At 40.1% G+C, this 25,635-nt stretch overlaps 1 protein-coding gene across 1 annotated transcript in view; it reads right to left on the bottom strand.

The window, feature by feature from the left end:
* SLC22A3 (solute carrier family 22 member 3) overlaps window positions 1-25,635 on the bottom strand; it is a 101,043-nt gene that overhangs the window by 28,807 nt on the left and 46,601 nt on the right. Inside the window, exons 3-5 of the mRNA XM_050789222.1 lie at window positions 17,381-17,535; window positions 15,680-15,848; window positions 14,411-14,528 (exon numbers count right to left, since the gene is read on the bottom strand). Of these exons, the coding sequence (XP_050645179.1) occupies window positions 14,411-14,528; window positions 15,680-15,848; window positions 17,381-17,535 (442 nt within the window). The remainder of the gene's footprint in view (window positions 1-14,410; window positions 14,529-15,679; window positions 15,849-17,380; window positions 17,536-25,635) is intronic.

The raw sequence follows: 25,635 nt of genomic DNA, 5'->3' as shown, positions 1-25,635 counted from the left end.
CAGAGGGAATACCTGAAATATCTTTAGAAAAATGTGTCTAGGTCACATCTCAAAGAGAAGTGTGTAAGCCTGGCTGAACACACATACTAATCAAAACATGTGTGTAAGTATTCAATCTCTGTTTCACTCTGTGCCATAAAAATAATTGTGCTGAGTATTCCATAAGCCTTCCTCAGTCTTCCTCAAGATCTAAACTACTTGTGATGTGTTGACTCTGAAATGTAAGCCAGAAAAGGCCAAGATTCATCTTTGAGAGACAGGCAATTGGGAACCGTGGTACTCAACCTATCCTATGCACCTTTGAGAGACAGTAGGCAGCTGGGAGCCATAGCACTCAATCCACCCTACTTAACATGTAGAATTTGTCCCTAAGGTCAGTGGAAGATAAAAATATAATGAACTCAGGAGTATTTTATTGAATGAAAGAAATGAAGAGATCCTAGAAGTTGTTATCATGAAGTTTATGTATGTGTGCATAAATTGCATAAACATATGTATGTATGTAAGACTCTCAGCAACAGGTAGAGACACCTTACTTGTGCTTACAGTGACTCATCCTTTTTGAGCATGAGGACGTCTGATTAATGTCAAAAAAATTTAAAGATTGCCCACATGACAGGAATTATGCTTCTTCGAGACCACATAATGACACAAATTTACTAAGATTTAATAACACTTTTCAATTTATTATTGGTTATTAATTATAACTGTATTTAATTTTATCTGAAGAAAGTACATTTTTCTAATCCAAGATGTATTATTAGTTCATTCAACAGACAAGGCTTGGTTGCTGATGGTTTGTGGACCTTTGCAATATAACTCCATAGTCCCTAGGATCTGTGGCCCACTAGGACAGATTCCTTTATCAACTCCAGGACTGAGGTTACAGTGGCTGGGAGACAGGAATGTGTAAACAAGAACATCCAGGATTCCCTGTCTGCTCACCCTCCATGTTCATCACTAAAGAAGGTGACAAAGTTTTGCTGTTACACAAAAGATTTCTGTAGCAGGAAAACATCCTTGGTTCTGGCCGTTTTCCCTAACACCATCTAAGCTCTTCTGCAAGGCTAAAGGGACTTCATCACCAATTAACACCTCCTTTATTCAGACACCTTACAAAGACTTTGTCTCAATCCGTTTGCCTTTCTGTATATGAAATTATATTTCCTTCCCTCAAATAGCACCAAATTCAGAGAAAAAAGAAAACAGAGCAGACCTATGTTACTTTTTCCAAACCAAGTTATCTAGCCATCTCTGCATTGCATGGGCCTCATGCTGTTTGTATAACTGGGTGGGTCCCACCATCAGCCCCCACATGAAGACGTGTTGCTATACCAACATAACCCAGGTGTTCATCCACCCATTTATGAGATAGATCTTAATTTTAATTCTTTGTAGGGAAGGGAGGATTGATTCCGTGAAAATCCAGCACCTGATACCTTTTTTATCATCTTCCTGGATGGGACCTCAAGAGATTAAATGACAATGTGTTTTCACACTTACTTACCGTTTAGTACAATTTCCTCCAGCTTCATCTACATCAAAGGGGCACATCTGTGTACACCGACGTTCAATCTAGTGCTGGGGAATTTAAATGAATTTCATCTACTTCTCGAGCCACGTCTCTCTTCTTACGATTATTTCATGAAGAAAGACAATTTTCCCGGTGGGTCAAAGGTCTAGCAAGCAGTACTGCCATGGCAACACAGCTCTGGGTTATGAATAACACGGGGACTTCTGCCAGGGTTGCTGGCTGCGCAGAGCTCTGGCAGCTGTATTCATTATTGTCTCCACCAAGGAGCGTGTTCACAGAGAGGAGTATTTTCTCATTTATCCACAGTCAAGAAGCCCAGTAATTTGGATTGCGGAAACTGGTTTTGTTGAACACACAAGAATGGACCAAATGGCAAAGGAGCAAAACATGTGAAGAAGCTGAGCCTCTTCCCTCACACTGTTAGACTGGAAGGATTCCAGAGAGGGTATCAGAAGGCCCTTCCCCGGCAGATGCTTGAAATGGAAAAAGGACAGGCAAACTCACTCCTCTTTTCTGTTAGAGAGGGACACAGAATCAAAATAATAAAATTAGATGCTTACACAACTCCCGAAAAAGAGAACAACCAAGATTAATGGAATAAAACAAGGCTGTGTGGCCGAGGAGTTTTGCCTTGTGTTTTACTTTTGTTTGTGATACTGCCGGGGCTCAGGGTAGGCAGGAAAGAAAGAAATGCTTCTTTGCCTACCAAGGGGTGCTGGAGTAGAAATGGGAAGACTCTTGTTCCTAAAGGGCAAGGGGAAGCCCAGCCTTTGAGAAGGGAAAGGGAGAAGCCCATGCATTTAGATTCATAACTAATCACGGATAACTGAGCAGTTCCCAATGTCACTTTGCAAAGCTCGGAACTCCTGTGTCATAAGCCACGTGGACTGCCAGGATCCCAGTAGTAGTGAGAGAAGAGTCAGTGAGAAAGGAAAGGGCTTTGGCTCTCCCTAACCAAGCAACAGGACTTGTTCCTCCATATGGAGAGGCTAGTTAGGGAAAAAAGGGCTTTGTGTTTTCCATGGGCTGGCCCTGCTGTCTGTGGCCTGGGGACTTGTCTGGGAAATGGGTTGGCAGCAGCCGTCTCAAGGAAGGGCAAGTCCAGTCATCAAGACAGCATCAGCATCTTGCTTTAAGGCCATGGATGTGTGGGGACAGGACAGAAACCTGCCTTCTGAGGATGAAGCAGGCAGGAATTAAGCAGGGCCAGAACCATAGTTGAATGGGCAAGGACTCAGGACCAGATGAAGAACTGGGGGAGACACAAGGCTCTGAGGAGGAAGGGGCGGGGAAAGAAAGAGGAAGCCTAGCAGGCAACTCGACAGGCTCAGCAACCTGCCCCCAATCCCAGGAACAGCTGGCAAGCAGATCCCAGACCCATCCTCCAGTCGGGCGGGAATCCTGTGTCTTCTCCTAGGCATCAGGGCCCATGGGGTGGGCAGAGAGGACTTGTGATGCCTGCAAGTGTAGACCTTAGGAATCATCCTCTGAGCATAACTGGGGAGACGAGGACTGACCCAGTCATGGAGGAACCAACTCTACCCAGTTTGCCTGAGACATTTTTTGGTGTTAGCTCTGAAACTCCCAACTCCCCAGCCCTGGGCAAACAGTTGGCCACCCTGCTGGACACTGCCTGAGTCCCTCTGTTGTCCTGGGTTCTGTAAATACACTCACTCTTTAGCAATATGTCCTCAGACACCAGAATTGATTGTGAGGACTGAACGTAGGAAGTTTATGGGACCGTAACGCGGAATGCTTTCCTTTCCCAGTTCCGATGAACAGTTTTCAAGCCCTAACTTGTACAGCAGAGATAGTTAAGATTTTGATAAAGGCATGACCCAATTATTTATTTTCCCAGAGGAAATCTGGAAGATGAGTTTGGGTGAGTAGGGGGAAAGGCCCTGACTCACCACGGTTCCTTGTGCACAATGCTGCTCTCTGATGAGGCACCCCAGAAGTCTGCCTAGCCTGTTCCAAGGCTGCAATCTCACTCCTTAAAGCACCTTTAAATTGAATTTCCAATTCAATTTAAATTCAAGTAAAGCTGTAGGAGAACATCCTCCCCTCAATCTCTCTCCAGGTTGAATGACAGCCCACTGACCCGGGCGATGCCAGGCTGAGTTTCCTTTTGTGGAAGGAAATGAGTGCTGGGCACCATGCTTGAGAAAGGACGTTGGGGGTCTTGACATGCTATGGATGGAACCGTTCACTGGTACAGTCTTTATGGCTATTTCATTGTAGCATGAACAGTTTTCTTATTTTATGCCATATAGTCTTGTTTTCAAAAAGTTAAAGACATGGAAAGTAAAGAAATGCATTTAAATACACACCATTTCTAGAACTCAGGCTATTTTTTTAAATAGGAAGTATTATTAAATTAATTATTGGCTACAAAGGTCCATTCTGTGTTGAGTATGTCCAGTGTCCTAACATATTTTTATGCATTCAGGCATATTCTAAGTTAAAGTGAGTGTGATGGTACACATACTACAGTTATCATTTTTATGAGTCATTTTGAAGATGAGAGCTTTGCTGGTAGAATTGGCACCATTCATCCTGTAAAAGGAGAGGAGGAAGACTTAGCCTCTCGGGAGAAAGCTCTGGATGGGTTCCCAGTGACTTTCTTTCCAATAACTGTTTTTGAGACTTTCTTTGTTTTTGAGACTCACGCCTTTCTCATTCCAACACTGGTCTGCCTTAGAGATCCCTCAGGTACTCCCTGTGCCTAAACTATGTTCTCTGGATCTTTTGAAATGAATTCCCCGAAGAGAGATTTCAAATCTGAAGTCTGAGATTACAACTAAACACAATTAACGAAGACAGCAGTAACTGAACTGAAATAAACTAAACACAACAATTAACGAAGACAGCAGTAACTGAACTGGAATACCACCATCCCCGATGGGCTCCAAGCAAGTTGGAATCACAGTGTGGTTCCCCTTTTGAAAAAACAAAAATTATGTTTATAAAAATCCCCCTTTGAAAGGAAATGTCAGAAACAGATATTCCCAAAGCTGGAAAGTCCCTTTCTGTAGCAATATTGGTGTTTGTGTGACCGCTCAACAAATGATAGAAAAGACGGTAGCTATTAAGGTCTAGAAGTCTCCCTGATAACTAAGGTAATAAAAAAAATCCAGCAGGACACTTTCTAATGAGGTTTTAATCTTTTCTATTTTGGAAATATTTCAAACAGTGGTGTGGTATCATTTATATTGATGATGGGGCTAAAGGAATCCCTTTGGAATTGGAAAGCTCAAATTCTGTTCCTGATGTCACATAAACATACCACCATGGGAACTGCCTCAAGCATGTTTATGTGTGAACATGTATTGATATAACATCTAACGTTTTATTTTAAAAGCAGTAGATTCGCTATAAACTATACTTGTGTATCCAAAAAACAAACAAACTACAATCAAACCTTATGGGTTTATTGAGCCAGTATAGGATAAAACATCACTAACAAATATGGGCATATTCAGTTCCGTAGTAACAGAGTCCACTTGTTAGCTAGAATTGTAACTACTATTCTCTATGAGCATATCCCATACAAAGATGAGAGGTATGGGGAGCTGGGGGCAGAGGAGAGGGATCTTTAGGATAAAGGCCTTTAAGATCCTGGGAGGAAAAAGCAAACCAAAATTGCTGCCACAGTTACTACCTGTGTAGCTGCATCACCTAGGTCAGTATAGTGACAGTGGCTGCTCACTCAGTGTTGACACAATCGGCTATTGTATTGGTCAGGGTTCTCCAGAGGGACAAAACTAATAGGATCTATGTATATAGGAAAGGGAGTTTATTAGGAGAATTGGCTCACACGATCACAAGGTGAAGTCCCACGATAGGTTGTCTGCAAGCTGAGAAGGTAGGAAGCCAGGAATGGCTCAGAGTCCAAAAGCCTTAATAGTAGGGAAACCAACAGTGCAGCCTTCAGTCTGTGGCCAAAGGCCCGAGAGCCTCTGGCAAACCACTCATGTAAGTGCAAGAAGAACCTGGAGTCTGATGTCCAGGGACAGGAAGCATCCAGCATAGGAGAAGGATGAAAGCTATAAGACTCAGCAAGACATCCTATCTCACCTTCTTCTGCCTGCTTTGCTCTATCCACACTGGCAGCCACCTGGATGGTGCTCACCTACATTGAGGGGAGGCTTCCTCTTCCAGTCCACTGACTCAAATGTTAATCTCCTCTGGCAGCACCCTCCTAGACACGCCCAGAAACAATACTTTCCCAGCTATCTAGGCATCCTTCAATCCAATCAAGTTGACACTTCACCATCAGAGCTATTGATAAATAATGCTGCATAACAGTCATCGATCTTAGCAGCATAGAATAGTAAGCATTCATTTATCTCATGTGTTTGTGGGCTGGATGGGGCCTGCTAGTGTAGGTTCCAGGAAGCTTTGCTAGGTCAGCTCCATTCTGAATGTCTCTCAGCCTCCTTCCGGGCCCATAGGTGAGCCTGGGAATTTCTCCTCATGGTGATGGCTGAGGTGCGGAGATAAAAGCCCAACCACACAAGCACATTTCAAGCTTCTATTGCATCACATCTAGCAACCCGCCACTGGCCAAAGCAGGTATCATGGTCAACGCCAGCATCAAAGGGCAGGAAGGCCACTGCACCTATCATGAGGCCAAAGCAATTTCATTGCCACGCCCAACATCTACAGAGCCAGGGAGTATTTTCATCCCTTGGAAATGAGAGAGAAAATGTGAATCTTCCCAAACAGTAATTTAATCTATCCCAATCCCTCACTTCTGCATCACCAAAATATGTGTCAAACCCTACTCTGGCAATTAAACTAGTAATATGATCAATTGCATTAGTTAGCTTTGGCTGCAAGAACAGATACCCGCAAATCCCTGCAGTACATACAGACACATTGAGCAGTTGTTTAGTGGGGAAACAAATTTTTCTTGGCCATGTCCCATACAGCTGCTGCAGCTCTGCTTCAGGCTGCAGCTCTTCTTCCGAGACCCACTCTGAAGGAACAGCACCGATTTGGGGTCTGCTGTTCTTGTGGCAGGAATTCATGACGCCTCTCAAAGCTTGTGCCCTGAATTGATATTCTGCTACTTCTACTCCTTGGGCCCACTCAGGTCAGGTGGCCAAGCCTGACACTGGGGGGGGACATATATTGCCCACATAGAGATACTGCTGTCAGTCATGTGGCAATGGGTGGGGTCGGGATGTAAAATCCTTTTACAGAGAAGTGAATAGTTGAGAGGATTAATACAATGTATCACAGATAATAGTGTGTTCGGAATTGGTGGGTTCTTGGTCTCACTGACTTGAAGAATGAAGCCGGGACCGGTGAGTGTTACAGTTTCTAAAGATGGTGTGTCCGCAGTTTGTTCCTTCAGACGTTCAGATGTGTCTGGAGCTTTTTCCTTCTGGTTGGTTCGTGGTCTCGCTGTCAGAAGTGAAGCTGCAGGCCTTCCTGGTGAGCGTTACAGCTCTTAAAGGCAGCGCGTCTGGAGTTGTTCGTTCTTCCCATCCCAGTGGATTCCTGGTCTCACTGGCTTCAGGAGTGAAGCTGCAGACCTCCCCGGTGAATGTTACAGCTCATACACGCGGCATAGACCCAAACACTGAGCAGCAACAAGATGTATTGCAAAAAGCAAAAGACCTAACGCTCCACTGACCGCAAGATGACCCCAGCTGGTTGCCACTGGCTGGCTCGGGCAGCCTGCTTTTATTCCCTTATCTGGCCCCACCCACATCCTGCCGATTGGTCCATTTTACAGAGAGCTGATTGGTCTATTTTACAGAGAGCTGATTGGTCCGTTTTGACAGAGTGCTGAATGGCCCGTTTACAATCCTTGAGCTAGACACACAGTCACAGAGAGCTAGTTAGCTAGCTAGAGTACCAACTGGTGCCTTTTACATACCTTGAACAAGACACAGAGTGCTGATTGGTGTATTTACAAACCCTGAGCTAGACACAGAGTGCTGATTGGTGCACATACAATCCTCCAGCTAGATATAAAAACTCTCCAAGTCCGCATCCGGTTAGGAGCCCAGCTGGCTTCACCCAGTGGATCGTGTGCCAGGGGTGCAGGCGGAGCTGCCCACCAGTCCCGAGCCACGCCTGCACTCTTCAGCCCTTGGGCTGTGGATGAGACTGGGCTCCACGGAGCAGGGGGTCGGGCCCATCGGGGAGGCTCAAGCCTCGTGGGAGCCCACTGCAGGGGGAGGAACTCAGACATGGTGGGCTGCAGGTACTGAGCCCTGCCCTGCGGGGAGGCAGCTAGGGCCCCGGGAAAATTTGAGTGGCGCCTGCGGGCCGGCACTGCTGGGGTACCTGATAGCAAACTCCGCAGCTGCTGGTCCTGGTGCTAAGTCCCTCACTGCCCTGGGCTGGTGGTGACGGCCTTCCGCTCAGTGTGCGGCCTGCGGAGCCCGCACCCACCGGAACTCACACTGGCCCGCGAGTGCAGCACGCAGTCCCGGTTCCCGCTGGCGCTGCCCGGGTTGCCGCCCGTGCCTCTCCCTCCACACCTCCCGGCAAGCGGGGGGGGGGGGGGGGGGGGGGCGGGGGCGGGGCTCCGTTCTCAACCAGCCCAGAGAGGGGCTCCCACAGTGCCGTGGCAGGTTGAAGGGATCCTCAAGGCTGCCAGAGTGGATGCTGAGGCCAGAGGCTGAGGAGGCCCTGAGAGTGAGGGCTGCTAGCACCTTGTCACCTCTCAATAGCAGTTCATGCTTACATGAAACTATCTCAGCTCTCCATTACTCACCAATAGACCAAGTCTACTACCACCAGATGTGTGGGCACTCTGAAGTACTTGCCCATTCTTTTTTATTTTGACGAGCACACCGATTCAGTACCTGGAGCAATGGCCATATGCTCAGATAAGCATTGTTACTCAATCCATTATTCATGCTTGCACACAGTACTGTTACTTGTCTATCATATGAGAGTGAAAAGTTGAAGTGAATGGTTAGTGATCAGGTGTAAGGCAAGAAACAGGACACTACAAGTAACAAGCAGGAATAATGTCAAACTGATACCAAAGAAAAATTTCACATTTACTGCACCGTAAAAGAACTTTGCATTATGAGCAAAACAGAGGGTGTGCCCAGGGCAGAAAACAGTTCTCTTTCTTGACATGTTCTCTGGGGTCAGTGGAAGATTGTGGATGCTCCTGAAGACATTGTGAGACACTGTCATGTTGTAGGTGTGCCTGTGCTGTCATTATTGTAGACTTACCTATAATTTGCTTTTTTTTTTTTTAAGCAAGCCTTAAAAATTATCGTATGCAAATGCTGAAAGGCTGAGAACCACCAGACTAGGTGTCTAAGCTAATCCTCCTTCTGCACTGGGTAACTACCTACTGCTTAAAATTCTACCCATCCACTAATTCTCTTTAATTTCTACCTAACCTCCTAGGAGCTCAAGCCACTGAGCTGTTTTGCATTGGTTTTTGATTTTGGGATTTTTCCTTTTAGTGAATAACAGTTATAGTGTTTGTATGTTCAGAGAGCCTGGACCCTGATCACCTGTATTTATCCCTGCTAGTGCTAGCTATCTCTTCAACAAAGCCAGAGGCCAGCCAGAAACCTTGGCAAATGGAAGCCTAGGAACAAGTGAGACAGAGACAGAGTTTGCCTACCTATGAAAGGAGTAATGTCCATGTGAACTGTAACTGAGATGATTTGCAGGATAAACAACCCTCAAAATGTGCCTGATTCAATGTCGGATCAAATATATCATACTGTTTTCCTCTCATATTTTCCCTTCACTTACTAAAGCTCTGGGGATTGGTGTAATCTTAGTTTGTAGTGAATTTAGCTTATCTGTACTATGGAACATCCTTGGGTAGATTTAAGCTAGGTCCTTAGGTTCTCCTAAATATACCTGGACCAGTGATGTCAGCAATGGAACAGGTTGGGGTTGGCAGGTGGCTCTTTTCACAAGAGAACTGTGCTGACTTGCCAGGTCTCCTGGGGCTGCTTTGAATCCAACCATATTCTTTCAGATCCATTCTAACCTTCTCCACACCCTATAATGGGCACCCTAAGAATGAGGTGGGAATTGAAGAGATCGTGAAGGATGAGGTCATTTACGCAGTGATAACTTGTTCTAAAAGTCAGAAGTTACTGAAGAGAGGTTCTGTGAAAAGTAGAAAGAGATTGCTGGGCACTTCTGTCGTGGGTCTGAAGGTCCTGGAGACTGTATCCAGAGAGAGGGATATGGGCTAATGTGAAAGTAACTGTAAACACACAGTTTCAAGGCGATCCTAACATAGACCCGGACAGTATTATTTGAATCACCAAAATATGAGTAATTTATATTGGCTATACTTGTCCTTGCACAAAACCTGTAATGGAATCCTGCTCTGATTTTGGGAGTTGGAGCTCAAGTACAGTGCCTATCCTGCTGTCCAGTGCTTCTGCATCATCACGAGGAGGTTTTCTGCTCAGGATGGTGCTTGTGGGGATATAAGGACCTTTGAGATGGAAAACTATGACGTGGCCCATAATGTGGCTGAATTCTGCTCTTAGCAATGTGTTTTAAACTTAAATGTTAAATCTTTCTCTTGAAGATAACACTTTGCTTTTCTGCTTATGCTTATGTACAATTAAAAAGATTAAAGATGGGTAGGTTCGGTTTGAAGACATTTGTTTCAAAAACCAAAGCTCCCTTGGATGTGAGACTGGAACTTACAAAATGAGACTGGAAAATCTCATCATGCTAAAGAGCAAGGAAATATTCAGAAGCTACTAGAGGGTGTCAGACTCCGTATAAGCTCCATCTGCCCAAAGATGGAGCAATTTGAGCATCCAAAGGGATACTCAACAAAATAACTGCTAACATGGTTTGGCTGTGTCCCCACCCAAATATCATCTTGAGTTGTAATTCTCATAATCCCCATGTGTCAAATGAGGAACCTGGTGAGAGGTAACTGAATCATGGGGATGGTTACCCTTGTGTTGTTCTCATGATAGTGAGTGAATTCTCATGAGATCTGATGGTTGTATAAGGGGCTTTTCCCCTTTGCTCGGCACCTCTCCTGCCTGCCGCCATGTGAGGAAACACATGTTTGCTTCCCTTTCTGCCATGATTGTAAGTTTCCTGAGGCCTCCCCAGCCCTGCAGAACTGTGAGTCAATTAAACCTCTTTCCTTTATAAATTACCCAGTCTCAGGCATTTCTTTATAGCAGTGCGACAACACACTAATGCAACTGCAAAGGATTGAAACATATAAACTATGTTTAAATAAATACACTCAGCTCATTAATCACTTTGGGAGGATGTAGGGAGCCAATTTATTCTTTGGAAAATAAAAAATGATGCATATGTCTTGTCTTTTTGATATGAACTATATCTCAGGGTCACCAAGAGTTGATGGAAGAAATTAGTCTTTATTTAAGCACTCCAGCGATAAATGAAGAAGTAATGATAAGATAAGAATATTGTCATTTGGCAACCTCTGATTAGTTAGTAAATCCAGGCAGTGATTATCAGTGGCAAGTAATGTTCCAAAAGAAGAGACAAGCGGCCACCAGGTATCTCTTAATGGAAATGTACTAAGCCACTTATGAAGTAGTCTTGCCAGAAATATTAAACTTGAACTTGATTAAGCTCTAGATCTAACTACCAATTGACAGGGAATATAAAAGACAGAGAAACATGTTAAAGGATCCTACAGATATAATCAACAAAATTTAGACTGTAGAAATTCTTCAGGAGAAAAACCCCAGGATTTTTTTTTTTATTCCCAAAGCTGGAATGAAATGAAAAAGAGCAGGAACCTATGGATTAAGTAAACCCAAAGAGATCAACAATTCACAATCCATAACTTCAGGAGGAGTCTAATGCACAAAGATGCTGTGAAACATTGTAGGACAATCAAGGAGGTGGAACACTGACTTGATATTAAGGAATTGTGGCTATTTTTCTTAGGACAATGACATTGATATTAGTTTTATATTTATATTTTATATACCACTGCCCCATCTTTGCTCCCACAATAGGAATCAGTCCCCACAACTGGATCAAAGGTGTGATTACTTGTATTGAATTTTAAGAACCACAGGAATAGTTCTTGCTCCTCATTCAGCAGTGTCCTGAAGATAGTGCACACATAGTTCCAGAGATACCTATTTATTCCTACTTCAGAGGAAAATATCACAAGATGAAATGCTATGATGGCTGGATTGATTCCTATTCAGTGGATGGGGAAACTAGGCGGAGTATAGAAAAAGTAAGATTGATCAGGAGTTGATAACTGCTGAAGCTGAGGGATATGCATAGAGATTCATTAAACTATTTTTTGTATTTTTGAATATGTTTGGAAATTTCCATATTAAAATTAAAATGACTTGGAAACCACTGGATCCCATAGTTCATGATCTCTCATAAACACAGCCATGTGGAACATTGAACTACTTACCTGTTGTCATGATCTCTGTGGTGTTCATGAATAAAGCTGGGTCAGTGGGTCTGTGGGAGCAGCGCTAAACTGTACACTCATGAGATATGTAACAGCAGCTGCTTCGGGGAATCAGACTCGTCTCTCAGTGAGACTCACTATCACACATGACATGCCTGGTTAATCCAACATTATATTTCACAAGCTACCAGCACACAGCTATTTTTTCTACATTCCTTTCTATATCCCTTTCTAGATTCCTTTCTATATTCTTATTTTTCTATATTCCTTTCTAGATGCCTATTTTTCTAGAATACTTTCTATATTCCTATTTTTATCTATTCCTTTCTTTATTCCTATTTATTTTCTATAATGCTACTTTTCTATATTCCTTTCTATATTCCCTTTTTCTATATTCTATATTTAGACCTTTAAATCAATATCTAAACCTTGATGTAGATAATGTACATGCTTACCTCTGGACTATGTGTGCAGTATCTTCAGTATACTGCTGAGAAAAGAGCAGAGATTATTCACTGGATGATTAAAATTGAATACAAATGATCAGATCTTTGACCTGGCTATGAGGACTATAGTCAATGGATGAGTGCAAGCTGGGAAAACAGGTGTATATTATTTTTCCCTAAAAGGAACACACAGCTCAAATGCGCTCACTCAAAGAGTGACAAGGATCAAGGATGGATGAATCACAGTGGTTTAAAAAGACCATGCTTTGTCTTTACCACACATTTTATGATCTGTAAACCTCAAGGTATATCATTAACCTACTTGCACCATTGCACCTGTGACATCTGCTCAGTTGAAACCTTTGGACAAGAGCCTACTGCTTGCCACTTAATATAAGAGAGAGGAAGAAGGCAGAAATCCAAACATACATGACCAAGCTTCAGGGGCTGGGGAGGGGACAATATAACCAACAAAACCCAGTTCTTTTTTAGACAGAATTTTGCTCTTGTTGCTCAGGCTGGAGTGCAGTGGGGCAATCTTGGCTCACTGCAACCTCTGCCTCCCAGGTTCAAGTGATTTTCCCGCGTCAGCCTCCCAAGTAGCTGGCATTACAAGCACTCGTCATCACACCCTGCTAATTTTTGTATTTTTTAAATAGAGATGGGGTTTCACCATGTTGGCCAGGCTCCTCCTGAACTCCTGACCTCAGGTGATCCACCTGCCTCGGCCTCCTAAAGTGCTGGGATTACAGGCATGAGCCACCACACCCAGCCCCAAAACCCAGTTCTTACCAGAAAGTTCTTATCAGAAGGTTCCTATGAAATCAAACTGAATGCTATGAAGAAAACAAAGTTGACAACCTAGTCTTAAATCAAGATTCATATCTTCCAAAAATTATTCTCTAACATTCCTTTTATAACAACCTTTCTGTTACTCTGTAGTCACTTAGTCTTTGGAGCTAAAGCATCGTTATATTTTTCTTTATATGCTATTCTCTATTTAGGGGTTGCTTTAAATATATGTTATATCCTCAAGTGTATATCAAATATTCCAAAGGGCGAAAGCTTTTAATTTTTGTCCCATTTCATTTTCTTTTTATATCTTTTTTAGAGACAGCATCTTGCTCTGTCTCCTAGGTTGGAGGGCAGTGGTGTGATCATGGCTCACTGCAGTCTCAAACTCCTGGGCTCAAATGATCCTCCTGCTTCAGCCTCCCAAGTAGCTGAGAGAACAGGTGTGTGCCACCATGCCCAGCTAGTTTTTAAAACTTTCTACTTGTAGAGATGGGGTCTTGCTATGTTGCCCAGGCTGGTCTCGAATTCTAGGCTCAAGCAATCCTCCCACCTCAGCCTCCCAAAGCACTGGGATTATAGGAGTGAGCCATTACACCCTGACCTCCCCCATTTCTTAGTACACTGATGCGGAGGCACCCAAAAAGCCTTTCTTGGAAGAAGGACGGAATGGAGGAAGAAAAGAAGAAAGTGAGAAAGACTAGCATATAGGAGTTTAAAGGCTGAAATATTACATTACTGCTAAAGCTCTGGTATGAATAAACAGATTTTTTTCAGAGCCAAACTTAAAGCTTTAAATTACAAGTCAAAAAAATGTTTTACAGTTTGTGCAATCAAGATGAGTGATTCAACATTATGGGGCTTACAGTAAGTAAAGTATAATAATTCAAGTAACTTGGTGCAATTATTAAAATAGGTACTGAAATGATCAATTAGCCTTGCCTATAATGCTAATACAGCTTCATAATCATTTCTTCTTTAATATGTCCTGTGATTTTTCCCAAGATTTTTTTTCAGTTAAGTCATATTGAAAATGATTTCCCAGATGTTTGATTGTGTTTGTGTGTGTGTGTATACACACACACTCTATATACATATACATTTTCTATATATATATTTTATATATATACAAACATATATATTTTGCACATAAATTTAAGAAGCAACATTAAGTACATAAGTGGCAACAAAATCAATTCACCTACTTTAGCAATATTTGTTACTCATACTAAACGAAATTACCTGTGAGTAACTTGATGAGAGGTATTTCCCATTGCACTTAGCAATGCGTCTCAGGATCTGTAATGCTTTATCTCCTTTCTTCCGAGTAATCAGCCAACGGGGAGACTCGGGGACAACCCTGGCAAAGAAGGAGGCTTTTGTGAGTTATGTCTAGGAATTTCAAAATCTAAAATCTATTGCCTTGAGTTTTTCTATCAAAATGGATCTTGCAATTAGATACAAATTTGGGAGTCAATAAGAGTTGATAATAGGTCCCTGAAACACAGATTATTCTTGCAAGATTATAATGGATGGGAAAAAAATGCTAGCTTGATAATTGAATCATTGCTCATCAAAATAATCAATATGACATTGCTCTTACAAAACCAGGCTATCTTACAATATATTGATTCCATATATGAAAAGAATTGGGATTTAGTGAATATTAAGAAAAGCTTAGGAATCTGATTTATATAAACTGACTTGCCCATATATTAAAATTAAATTAGAAGAATCATTAAAACATGTTCATTCCAATAAAAATCAAGTGCTGGCTGGGTGCAGTGCTTCACGCCTGTAATCCCAGTACTTTGGGAGGCTGAGGCAGGTGGATCATTTGAGGTCAGGAGTTTGAGACCAGCTTGGCCAACATGTTAAGACTCTGTCTCTATTAAAAATAGAAAAATTAGCTGAGTGTGGTGGCGCACACCTGTAATCCCAGCTACTTGGGAGGCTAAGGCAGGAGAAGCACTTGAACCTGAGAGGCAGAGGCTGCAGTAAGCCGAGATCGTGCCACTGCACTCCAGCCTGGGCAACAGAGCGAGACTCCATCTCAAAACAACAGCAACAAAAATCAAATGCTTATCTGTTGCTTTTTGATAATGTAATTTTTTGATGCTCTTAACATTTCCTTATTCCTCAGAGAATTTCTGAGTAACATTAATTTGCTTTATAGAACACACAGAGAAGCAAATAGACTTCATTGCATTTAATTTGCATGTTGAAATACTGGCAGATATGGTTTGTTGCCTTATAGTTTTCATGAAGCTATTTATTACAAAACAAAACATAAAGCACCACCATACTTAGAATTTTGTGTTCTGGTATTTTGTTTTGTTTTGTTTTGATAATTATTAATAAAATCATCAACAAATACTCTCTATAAATCCTAAAATTCTCTAAAAATTCTCAAAGCAGCAAATTTCCTTTATTGCTTTCATTTTCATGTTGGTTTGGAGTCTAATTTCTGTGGAATCAGTATAAATATGATGATAACCAAAACCACATTACCAGTAATAAAGGAGGAAGAGAAAGCTGGGCAGCGTGATGGCTAACTGGATTCCTTGCCAATTGGGGATGAAGTAGGCAATTCCAGGGAGAATTATGATTCCAAGGGTAAAAAACATTTGAATCACGATTCCCACAATCCTCCTTTGTTTCGAACCTACTATTTCTGTCACTAAAGGAAAACAAACACAAGAGGTCACAGAAGCACAAAGTCAGCTCCAAAATAAACAAACAAATACAGAGATGTTACACCTGTTACATCCATCAGCATTGCTAGAACACGCTAGCACTCAGATACCGAGGCTTCCACACTTGTAGAAAGGATGGAGGTGTCCTTCTTGATACTAAATGCTTTTCTCCCACTCTTGCCTCTGCCACTTATCACAGGCACTTGCCATGTTCCTCTTATGCACCCAGCCCTGCAATCTTCTGGGTACAATAGGGAAATATGAAGAATACATGTGTCGGTTTTAGGAAAGCTTCAGTGATGATTATTTTAAAAGGTAATTGTAATTATCAAAACATAAATATGTTAAGATGGCTACATTGTATCACTGTATCTCTAGAGATATGCACCTTCTAGTCTCCTTAGAAGATTCATTATAAATATTAGACTCTACAAAGACTTTTTGTTATCACAAGACAACTTCTATTAAATGATAATTCTTTCCACAGCGTTGTACTTTTCGTTGACAATATTGCCTAAAAATCACATGGGAAATTTTATTGCTGAAATCTTTTCCTTTCCTGCCCCTTCCCACTAATTGGTTTCTTTTATTCTGATTATCCTGGGATAAGCTACTTTATTGTTGCCCTCAGATCACAACTTTGCAGATTCATCTAGACTGAGTCTCCTTAAAAATGCCTTGCATTCCAACGTTACTCTTTCTGTTCCAGACAGTGACAACCAATCCCTCTAATAATCTTCTCTCTTTCTCCCACTCACAGAAAGATCTTCAAAGGTCTCCAAAATGTGCGCTGCTTGGAGATTGCATAGCAGTGACAGAAGAGAGTGGGTGTGCAAAGATCTGCAGCAATAATCTGAGAATTCACATTTTCCTGGTCAGAAATACACCACTACTCTAGGTGGCTGGTCCCGAGCTAGAAATGGAACAAAAGGAGTAGCCAGGGCTTTCCCAAGGGATATGAGAGAAAAGTAAAGTGAACTTTTTCCTTCTTCCATCCCCAGAAGGTCAAACTTTCTGGCTGTAGAAGATATCCAAGGGTCACAAATGAACTTCTCATTTTTAGAACATAGTTCTCCCATAGTAAAAAGTTCCCCACTTGTACAGAAAGAGGAGAATTGGGAACACAGGAAAGTAATCTCAAACTGTACCACAGAACACAGTGCAGACAAAATGCTTTAAAAACGCCTCAAGAAGCTACTGAGATTTTATAAAAATTAATCTCTTATAAAGCAAAGCTAGAAACCATATTATATCAGTATAGAAGTACTTAAAAGTAGTTTGCCCCAGTGTTTTATAATATTCTATGTTTGGCTCCCAAAGTAAGATGGTATTTTAGTTTCTAAAGCACTCAGAATCCTACCTCTGAGCTCTCCTATCTGCAGAAATAATTACTGTAGCTGCAGTGAAACCTCCTTTGTTAAAGGACACATGAGGAAGAGGAAGGTTGATTAACTAGCACTTGTTGGCCATCTGGCCCTAGTTTCCAAATAGAGAAGATGGTGTAAGAATGTCTTACCAATCACGTAGCAAGTCATCCATGTCCCCTTTCCAAACACACCTTGCAGGAAGCGGAAGATCACAAACACAGGGAAGTTTGGTGCAAAGGCCACCACAACCCCAGTGACGCCAACACCAAGGCAAGAGAGCAAGTAAATGACAATCCTGCCATACCTTTTTGAGAAAGACAGGAAAAGAGCTCGCCTTAAACATTTTCTTCAACACAATGGGAAAATATAACATAAAATATGACATCATATTATATTATTATATTATTTTAAAAATGTTTTGCAGAGACAGGGTCTCACTATGTTGCCCAGGCTGGAATCACAAAATTTAAAGCACAGAATGCATCCTTTGTGATTGCAGTTTCTGAAAAGATGACCCTCCTTAAAACTATTGTTTCACGTAGAGTCTCCCCAGTGGTAAGGATTTGACACTTTCTAACATTTCTTATGTGTCAAGTCATAAGGACAGAGAGGCAGAAAGAAGGAGCAATGGTGTGTTATGGCCAGAAGGCCTTGTGAATCTCACCTCAACCATCTACCAGTCATAAGACCTTGGACTAATTCCTAAGGTCTTCAAAACAAAGGTTTTGCTTGCTTGTTTTTGTTTTTTCCACTTTTTCCTAGAGGTAGGTTGTAGAGGGGATCAAATAAGATGTGAATGTGAAAGCATTTTATAAACTACAAAGTTCACAGGCAATGTCAGTGGTTCCTAAATTCTGTATTTTATTTTCACCATTGGCATAAGTGTTATTAAATAGTTTAGGAAAAGGAACAAGGTATCATGCACAGCATTCTGAGAGTCTGGTGTTAATTGGTTCAGCATAGAGGTGTCAAATTATTGTCTGGTAAATGTTTGCTAACAATATCCATTAAGAGGTTTGATTCTATGACATCTATGACAAATTCATAAAAATTTCCATAAAATAGGTACATATAGCATCTTGCTTGAGTCAGCAGAGTAGAGTTGGAAATAGCCTTAGTTTATCTAGATTTTTTTAGTGGACTCTGTGTCCCCTGCCCCTACACATGCACAGCATTCTCCTCGTTAACATTGCCCATGGGAGTGGTACACCTGCTGCAACTGACGAACCTACAGGGACACATAATCACCTAATGTCCACAGTTTACCTTTGGGTTCACTCTTGATGTTGCATATTCTATGTATTTTGACATGTGTATAATGACACGTATCCACCATTAAAGTATCTAACAGGATAGTTTCTCTGCTCTAAATATCCTCTGTGCTCTGCCTATTCATCCCTCCCTCTCCCCACTCCCTAGCAACCACTGATCTTTCTTTTTTTTTTTTACTCTCTCCATAGTTTTGCTTTTTCCAAAATGTCATATAGTTAAAATCTTATAGTATGTAGCCTTTCCAGATCAGCGTTTTCATTTAGTAATATGTACTTACGTTTCCTCTATGTATTTTCATGACTTGATAGTTCATTTCTTTTCAGTATGGAATAATATTCCATAGTCTGGATGTATCACAGTTTGTCCATTCGCCTACGGAAGGGCATCTTGGTTGCTTCCAAGTTTAGGCAATCATGAAGAAAGCTGCTATAAACATGTATGTGTAGGTTTTGTGTGAACATGAGTTTTCAACTTTTTTGGGTTGGAATTGGAATACCAAGGAGGAGACCTGCTGGATCATATAGTAAAAGTTTGTTTAATTTTGTAAGAATTACAAACATGTGTAAGAATTTTGTCATCTAAAGTCACTGTTTCATTTTGCATTCTCACCAGCAATGAATGAGAATTCCTGTTGTTCCACATCCTAGTCAGCATTTGGTGTTGGCAGTGTTCTGGATTTTGGCCATTCTCATAGGTATGTAGTGGTATCTCATTGCTGTTTTAATGGGCATTTCCCAGATGATATATGACATAGAGCATCATTTCATATGCTTATTATCATCATCTGTATACTCTCTTTGGTGAGGTATCTGTTAAGGTCTTTGGCCCATTTTTTAGTTGGGTTGTTTGTTTACTTATTGTTGTGTTTTAAGAGTTCTCTATATATTGTGGCTAACAGTTCTTTTCAAATATTTGTCTTTTATTAATATTTTCTCCCAGTCTGTGGCTTGTCATTTCATTTGTTCTCTTGATAACGTCTTTCACAGCACAGAAAATTTTAATTTTAATGAAGCCCAGCTTATCAATTCTTTTTTCATGGATTATGCTTTTGGTGTTGTATCTAAAAGGTCATCTAGATTTTTTCCTATCCTGTCCTCTAGGAGTTTTATAGTTTTGTATTTTACATTTAGGTCTGTGATCCATTTTTTTAAAGGGTGTAAGGTCTGTGTCTAGATTCTCTTTTTTTTTTTTTTTTTTTTTTTTTTTTTTTGGCGTGTGGTTGTCCAGTTGTTCCAGTACCATTTGTTTTCTGCTTTGTCAAAGGTCAGTTGACTATATTTATTATCTATGTGGGTCTATTTCTAGGCCTTCTATTTTATTCCATTGAACTATTGGTAGAGGTCTATTCTTTCACAAATACGACACTGTCGTGATTACTGTTGCTTTACAGTAAGTCTTGACGTCAGGCAGTGTCAAGTCCTCTGGCTTTGTTCTTCTCCTTCAATACTGTGTTGGCTATTCTGGGTCTTTTGTTTCTACATATAAACTTTAGAATTAGTTTGTCAATATCCACAAAATAACTCTGTAGGATTTTGATTAGTATTGTATTGAATATATACATCAAGTTGGGAAGAACGGACATCCTGACGATATTGAGTCTTCCTATCCATGAATGTTGAATATCTCTCCATTTATTTAGATCATCTCTGATTTCTTTCATTAGAGTTTTGCACTTTTCCTCACATAAATCTTGTACATATGTTGCTGAGATTTATATCTAAGTGTTGTGTATTCTTGTGGGTGCTAATGTAAATGGCATTGTGTGTTTAAATTCAAATCCTACGTGTTCATTGTTGGTACATAGGAAAGCAGTTGACTTTTGTGTATTAGCCTTGTACCCTGCAACTTAACTATACTCACTTATTAGTTTCAGGAGGTTTTTGTTGTTGTTGTTGTTAATTCTTTTGATTTTCTACATAGACAATCATGCCATCTGTGAACAAAGACAGTTTTTATTTCTTCCTTCCCAATCAGTATACCTGTTTTTTTCTTTACTTGTCTTATTTATTGTATTAGTGAGGGCTTCCAGCATGGCATCGAAAAGAAGTTATTAGAGATGACGTATTTGCCGTGTTTCTGATCTTAGTGAGAAAGCTTCTATACAGTTTATCATCATTAAGTACAATGTTAACTGTAGGTTTTTTCACAGACATTCCTTAACAAGTTGAGGAAGTTCCCCTATATTTCTACTTTACTGAGAGCTTTTGTCATATATAGATGTTGGATTTTGACAAACACTTTTCTGCATCTAAAGATATGATCATGTCATTTTTTATTCCTTAGTTTGTTGATGTGATGGATTACATTAATTGACTTTAGAATGCTGAACCAGCTTTATGTACTTGGGATACTACACACTTGGTATGCTACGGTATCTGGTTGTGGTGTATAACTTTTTTATACACTATTGGATTCTACTTGCAAAGTTTTGTTGAGGATTTTTGCACTTACGTTCATGAGATATATTAGTCTGTAGTTTTCTTTTGTTGTAATGTCTTTGTCCAGTTTAGGTATTAATGTAATGCTGGTCTCAGAATAAGTTAGTAAACAATCCTCCTACTTCTATCTTTGTGAAGAGTTTTTAGGGAATTGGTAGAGTTTCTTCCTTAAACGTTTGGCAAATTCACCTGTGAACCCATCTGGGCCAGGTGCTTCCTGTTTTGAAAAGTAATTAACAACTGATTCAATTTATTTAATAGATATAGCCCTATTCAGAGTGTCTATATAATCTTGGGTGAGTTTTGGTAGATTGTAATCTTTCAAGGAATTGGTCCATTTCATGTAGGTTATCAAATTTGTGAACACAGAGTGTTCATAGTATTTCTTTATTATCCTGTTAATGTCCATGGGATTGGTCAAAATGTCCCCTCTTTTATTTCTAATATTAGTAATTTATGTCTTCCACCTCTCTCTCTCTCTTCTTTCTTTTTTCTTAGTCTGACTGGAGGCTTATTGATTTTTTTTATCTTTTCAAATAACCAGCTTTGGGTTTTATTTTCTCCATTGATTTCCTGTTTTTAATTTTATTGATTTCTGCTCTAATTTGTTTTTTTTTTCTTCTACTTGCCTTGGGTTTAATTTGCTCTACTTCTCCAGTTTCCTAAGGTGAAAGCTTAGATTATTGATTTTATATATTTCCTCTTTTCTCATATATGTAGTCAATGCTATAAATTTCCCTTTAAACATTGTTTTTGTTGCATTCCAAAAGTCTTGAGTGTTTTCATTTTCATTTTGTTTAATATACTTTTTAATTACTCTTGAGATTTCTTCTTTGACCTATGTGTTACTAGAAATGTGTTGTTTCATCCCCAAGTATTTGGGAATTTTCCGTCTATCCTTTTGTTATGAATTTCTAGTTTAATTCCACTATGGTCTGAGAGCAGACATTGTATAATTTTTATTTCTTCACATTTGCTAATATATGTTTTATGGCCCAGAATGTGATTTATCTTGAATATTGCATGTGAATATTTCATGAGAACTTGAAAAACTGTTAATTGTCCTGTTGTTAGATAAGATTGTCTAAAGATGAAAATTATATTCTGTTGATTGACGATGCTGTTGAGTTCAATTATATCTTTATAGGCTTTCTACCTGTTGAATCTGACCATTTCTGACAAAGGGATGTAGAAGTCTCCAGTGAAATAGTGGATTAATCTATTTCTCATTCCAGTTTTATTACAGTTTTTGCCTCTTATAATTTTATGCTCTGCTACTAGGCACATAGATATTAAGGATTATTGGCTTCTTGGAGAATTGACCCCTTTATCATTATATAATGCCCCTTTTTATCCCTGATAACTTTCCTTCCTCTGAAGTCTGCTCTGCTGATAATAATATGGCCACTTCTGCTTTAGTTTGATTACTGCTATCACGGTATAGTTTTCTCCATCCATTTACTATTAATGTATATGTGTCTTTATATTTAAAGTGTATTTCTTGTAGCCAATGTATATAGTTGGGTCTTGTTTGTTGATCCACTGTGAAAATCTCTGTCTTTTAGTTGGTGCATTTGGACCATCTTACATTTAAGGTGAGTATTGACATGGTTAGATTAATGTCCACCATATTCGTTACCATTTTCTATTTGTTTCCTTTATTTTTTATTCTTATGTTTGTATTCCACACTTTTTTCTGGCTTTTGTAGTTTAATTGAACAGCAGTTTATAGGATTCCACATTTTCTTCATTTTTAGCATATCAGTCATGTTTTTTTTAAAAAAAAATCGTTTTTTAGTCGTTGCTACTAAATAAGAAACATATTTTTCTTATTCTTAATTGACCTAACAGATAACAGTGTATTCACTTATTCCTCTCCAACGCCTTTCCTTTATGTAGATCTGGATTTCTAACCTAGATCATTTTCATTCTCTCTAAATAATTTCTTTTAATATTTATTACAAGGCATCAAATTCCCTCAATTTTTGTCTAACAAAGTCTTTATTTCTCCTTCACTTTTAAATGATAACTTTTCAGAGTATAGAATTCTAGATTGGAATTTTTTCTCAACACTTTAAGTATTCCACTTTCTTCTTGCTTACATGGTTTCTGAAAAGAAGTAGGATATAATTTTTATCATTGCCCTTTTTCTATAGTAAGAGATTCCGCCCCTCTTCTTTCAGAATTTTTCCTTTATCTTTAGTTTGACTATGATATAACTAAGTATACTTTTTTATGTTTATCTTGCTTGATTTTCTTTGAGTTTCCTGGATCTGTGGTGTCTGACATTAATTTTGAAAAATTCTCAGTCATTATTGTTTAAAATATTTTTTCTATTTTTCTCTCTCTCTTCTCCTTTTGGTATTCCTATTACACAAATATTATATCTTTTGTAATTGTCCCACAGTTATTGAACATTCTGTTCTGCTTTTTCAGGTTGTTGTTATTTTGTGTGTGTGTGTGTGTGTGTGTGTGTGTGTGTGTGTGTTTTTCAGTTTTGGAGGTTTCTATTGGGATATCCTCAAGGCCAGAGATTCTTTCCTCAGCTATGCCCAATCTCCTAATAAGCCCAGTAACAACATTTTTCATTTCTGTTACAGTGTTTTTGATCTCTAGCATTTCATTTGGTTTCTTTTTTTAGAATTTCCATCTCTCTTCTTACATAGCCCATCTGTTCTTGCATGCTACTTTATGCATCAGACTTCTTGGCATAGTTGTTTTACATTCCTAGCCTGATCATTCCAACATCCCTGCCATATCTGAATTTAGTTCTGATGCTTGCTCTGTCTCTTCAACTGGGTGTGTGTGTGTGTGTGTGTGTGTGTGTGTGTGTGTGTTTTGGCTTTTAGTATGCCTTGTAATTTTTTCTTGATAGGTGGACATGGTGTACTGGGTAAATGAAACTGCTGTAAATAGACCTTTAGTAATGTGGTGAGGTGTTGGGGGAGGGAAGGCATTCTGTGGTTCTATGAGTAGCTCTCAGTCTTTTAGTGAACCTATGCCTCTAACCAGTGAACTTCACAAGTGCTTCTCTATCCCTCTCCTCTTAACTAGGGGAGAAAGGCTAGAGGGGGCTGGAGCTGAGTATTTCCCTTCTTCCAAATTAAAAGTTAGAGGAGGCTAGAATTTGGTGTTTCTCTTTCTCTACCTGGAAGGCTAGAAGGGGCTGGAGTTGGTATTGCCCTTCCCCCAGATCAGTGAGGCTCTCAGAAAACCCCAGAAGATTAGGCTCTGGTTAAACATCTTCTCCTGAGGGCAGACGTTGTTAAGAACAATGTTCTGGCATATTTCAAAATTGTTCCTTTTCCCCTCTGGCTGCCAGAGCATGAGGAATTTTCCTTAATATTCTCCTTTATAACCTTGTAGAGCTTCAGGTGGCAAAACAAACAAACAAACAAACAAACAATCACAAAAGCTTGGGCCCTCCTTTGAGTGAGTCCCTCTAGAGTTTTTAATCCTCCAGGCCATCCACACTGATCCTCTTGGAATTCATCAATTACAGCTCATGTTTATCTACCCTGGCTCTCTCAAGGAGGTTTCTGTGCCTGTGTTACGATTCTCTGTATTCTCCTGTCTTTCTATTTAGTGGGGCCGGCGGGGGACAGGGTGGTGCTGAAGGCAGCAGTTTGCCCTGTGCTTTCACTTCTCTTATGGATCTAAGAAGAATTATTGATTTTTCAGTTTGTTCAGCATTTTACTTGTTGTCAAGGCTGAGTGGCAAATTCTAAGCTCCTTATATGCTGAACCGGAATCCAGAAGCCCCAATCTAGATTTTCAAATTCACTTTCCACCCTTCCTATATTGTACTCTCATTGACAAATGGCCTATTAAGTTATCTCTTGTTCTTCCTTCACATGTATAAATAATGGATATGGTGGAAGACAAGAAGCCAAATGCAGGAGGCAGGGTTATTCATGACTCCTCCTTCTCCCAGGTCTGGCCCCTCCCCTCCAATGCAGCATGTCCTGTATGAGGACAGATGCTCAATCACTTATGAAAATACAGGTAGGGGAAATTCCCCACTTTAGTAAAGTTAATTTAGTTTGGAGATATGTTTGCTGACTGAGTAAGATTAAAAAAAACACAGATGAAGCAAAACCTACTATCTAAATTAGAAAGAGTAAAAACAAAACAAAATAAATAAATATTTAAACTGCACAGTTCCAAATTGTAGCCAGCAAAAAAACAGTGGCATGCAGGGAAAATTAGGAAAGGAAAGATGAAACTTGAAAGAGCTAGAAGTAGAACAGGAGAAAAGGACATCAATAAAAAGAAGAAAGAGGGAAAGGGCATCACACACGAAAGGATCCAGCAGAAACTCACATGCAAAGAACAGCTGTGGAAAGGGCGAGAGAGAAACATGAAAGAGAAAGAAAGAGTGACAGAAAATGAAACTCAAGGCTCTACCCATTTTGAAGCACTGCTCTGATTAAACTCAGATCTTCAATTGGCTACAGGATGTGGGACCTTTTGTTGCTCTATTAGCTAATTAATTGCTGTTTGCAGTTCTCTAAAAGGTACACTTAGTATCACGCACTGAATGGTACAGTCACAAGAACCCACCATGGGCTGGGCTGGATTAACCAGTATAATATTAGGCCAGATATGGCCATGAGTCAGAGATAGATTAACCAGAACAATATTAGGCCAGATACGGCTATGAGTCAGCGATTCCCAGTCTATACTCCTATTAC

The sequence above is a fragment of the Macaca thibetana genome, chromosome 4 (assembly GCF_024542745.1).
Source record: "Macaca thibetana thibetana isolate TM-01 chromosome 4, ASM2454274v1, whole genome shotgun sequence".
NCBI lineage: Eukaryota > Metazoa > Chordata > Mammalia > Primates > Cercopithecidae > Macaca > Macaca thibetana.
Note: the sequence above shows the minus strand (reverse complement) of the source record. Positions and strands in the feature narration are given on the sequence as shown.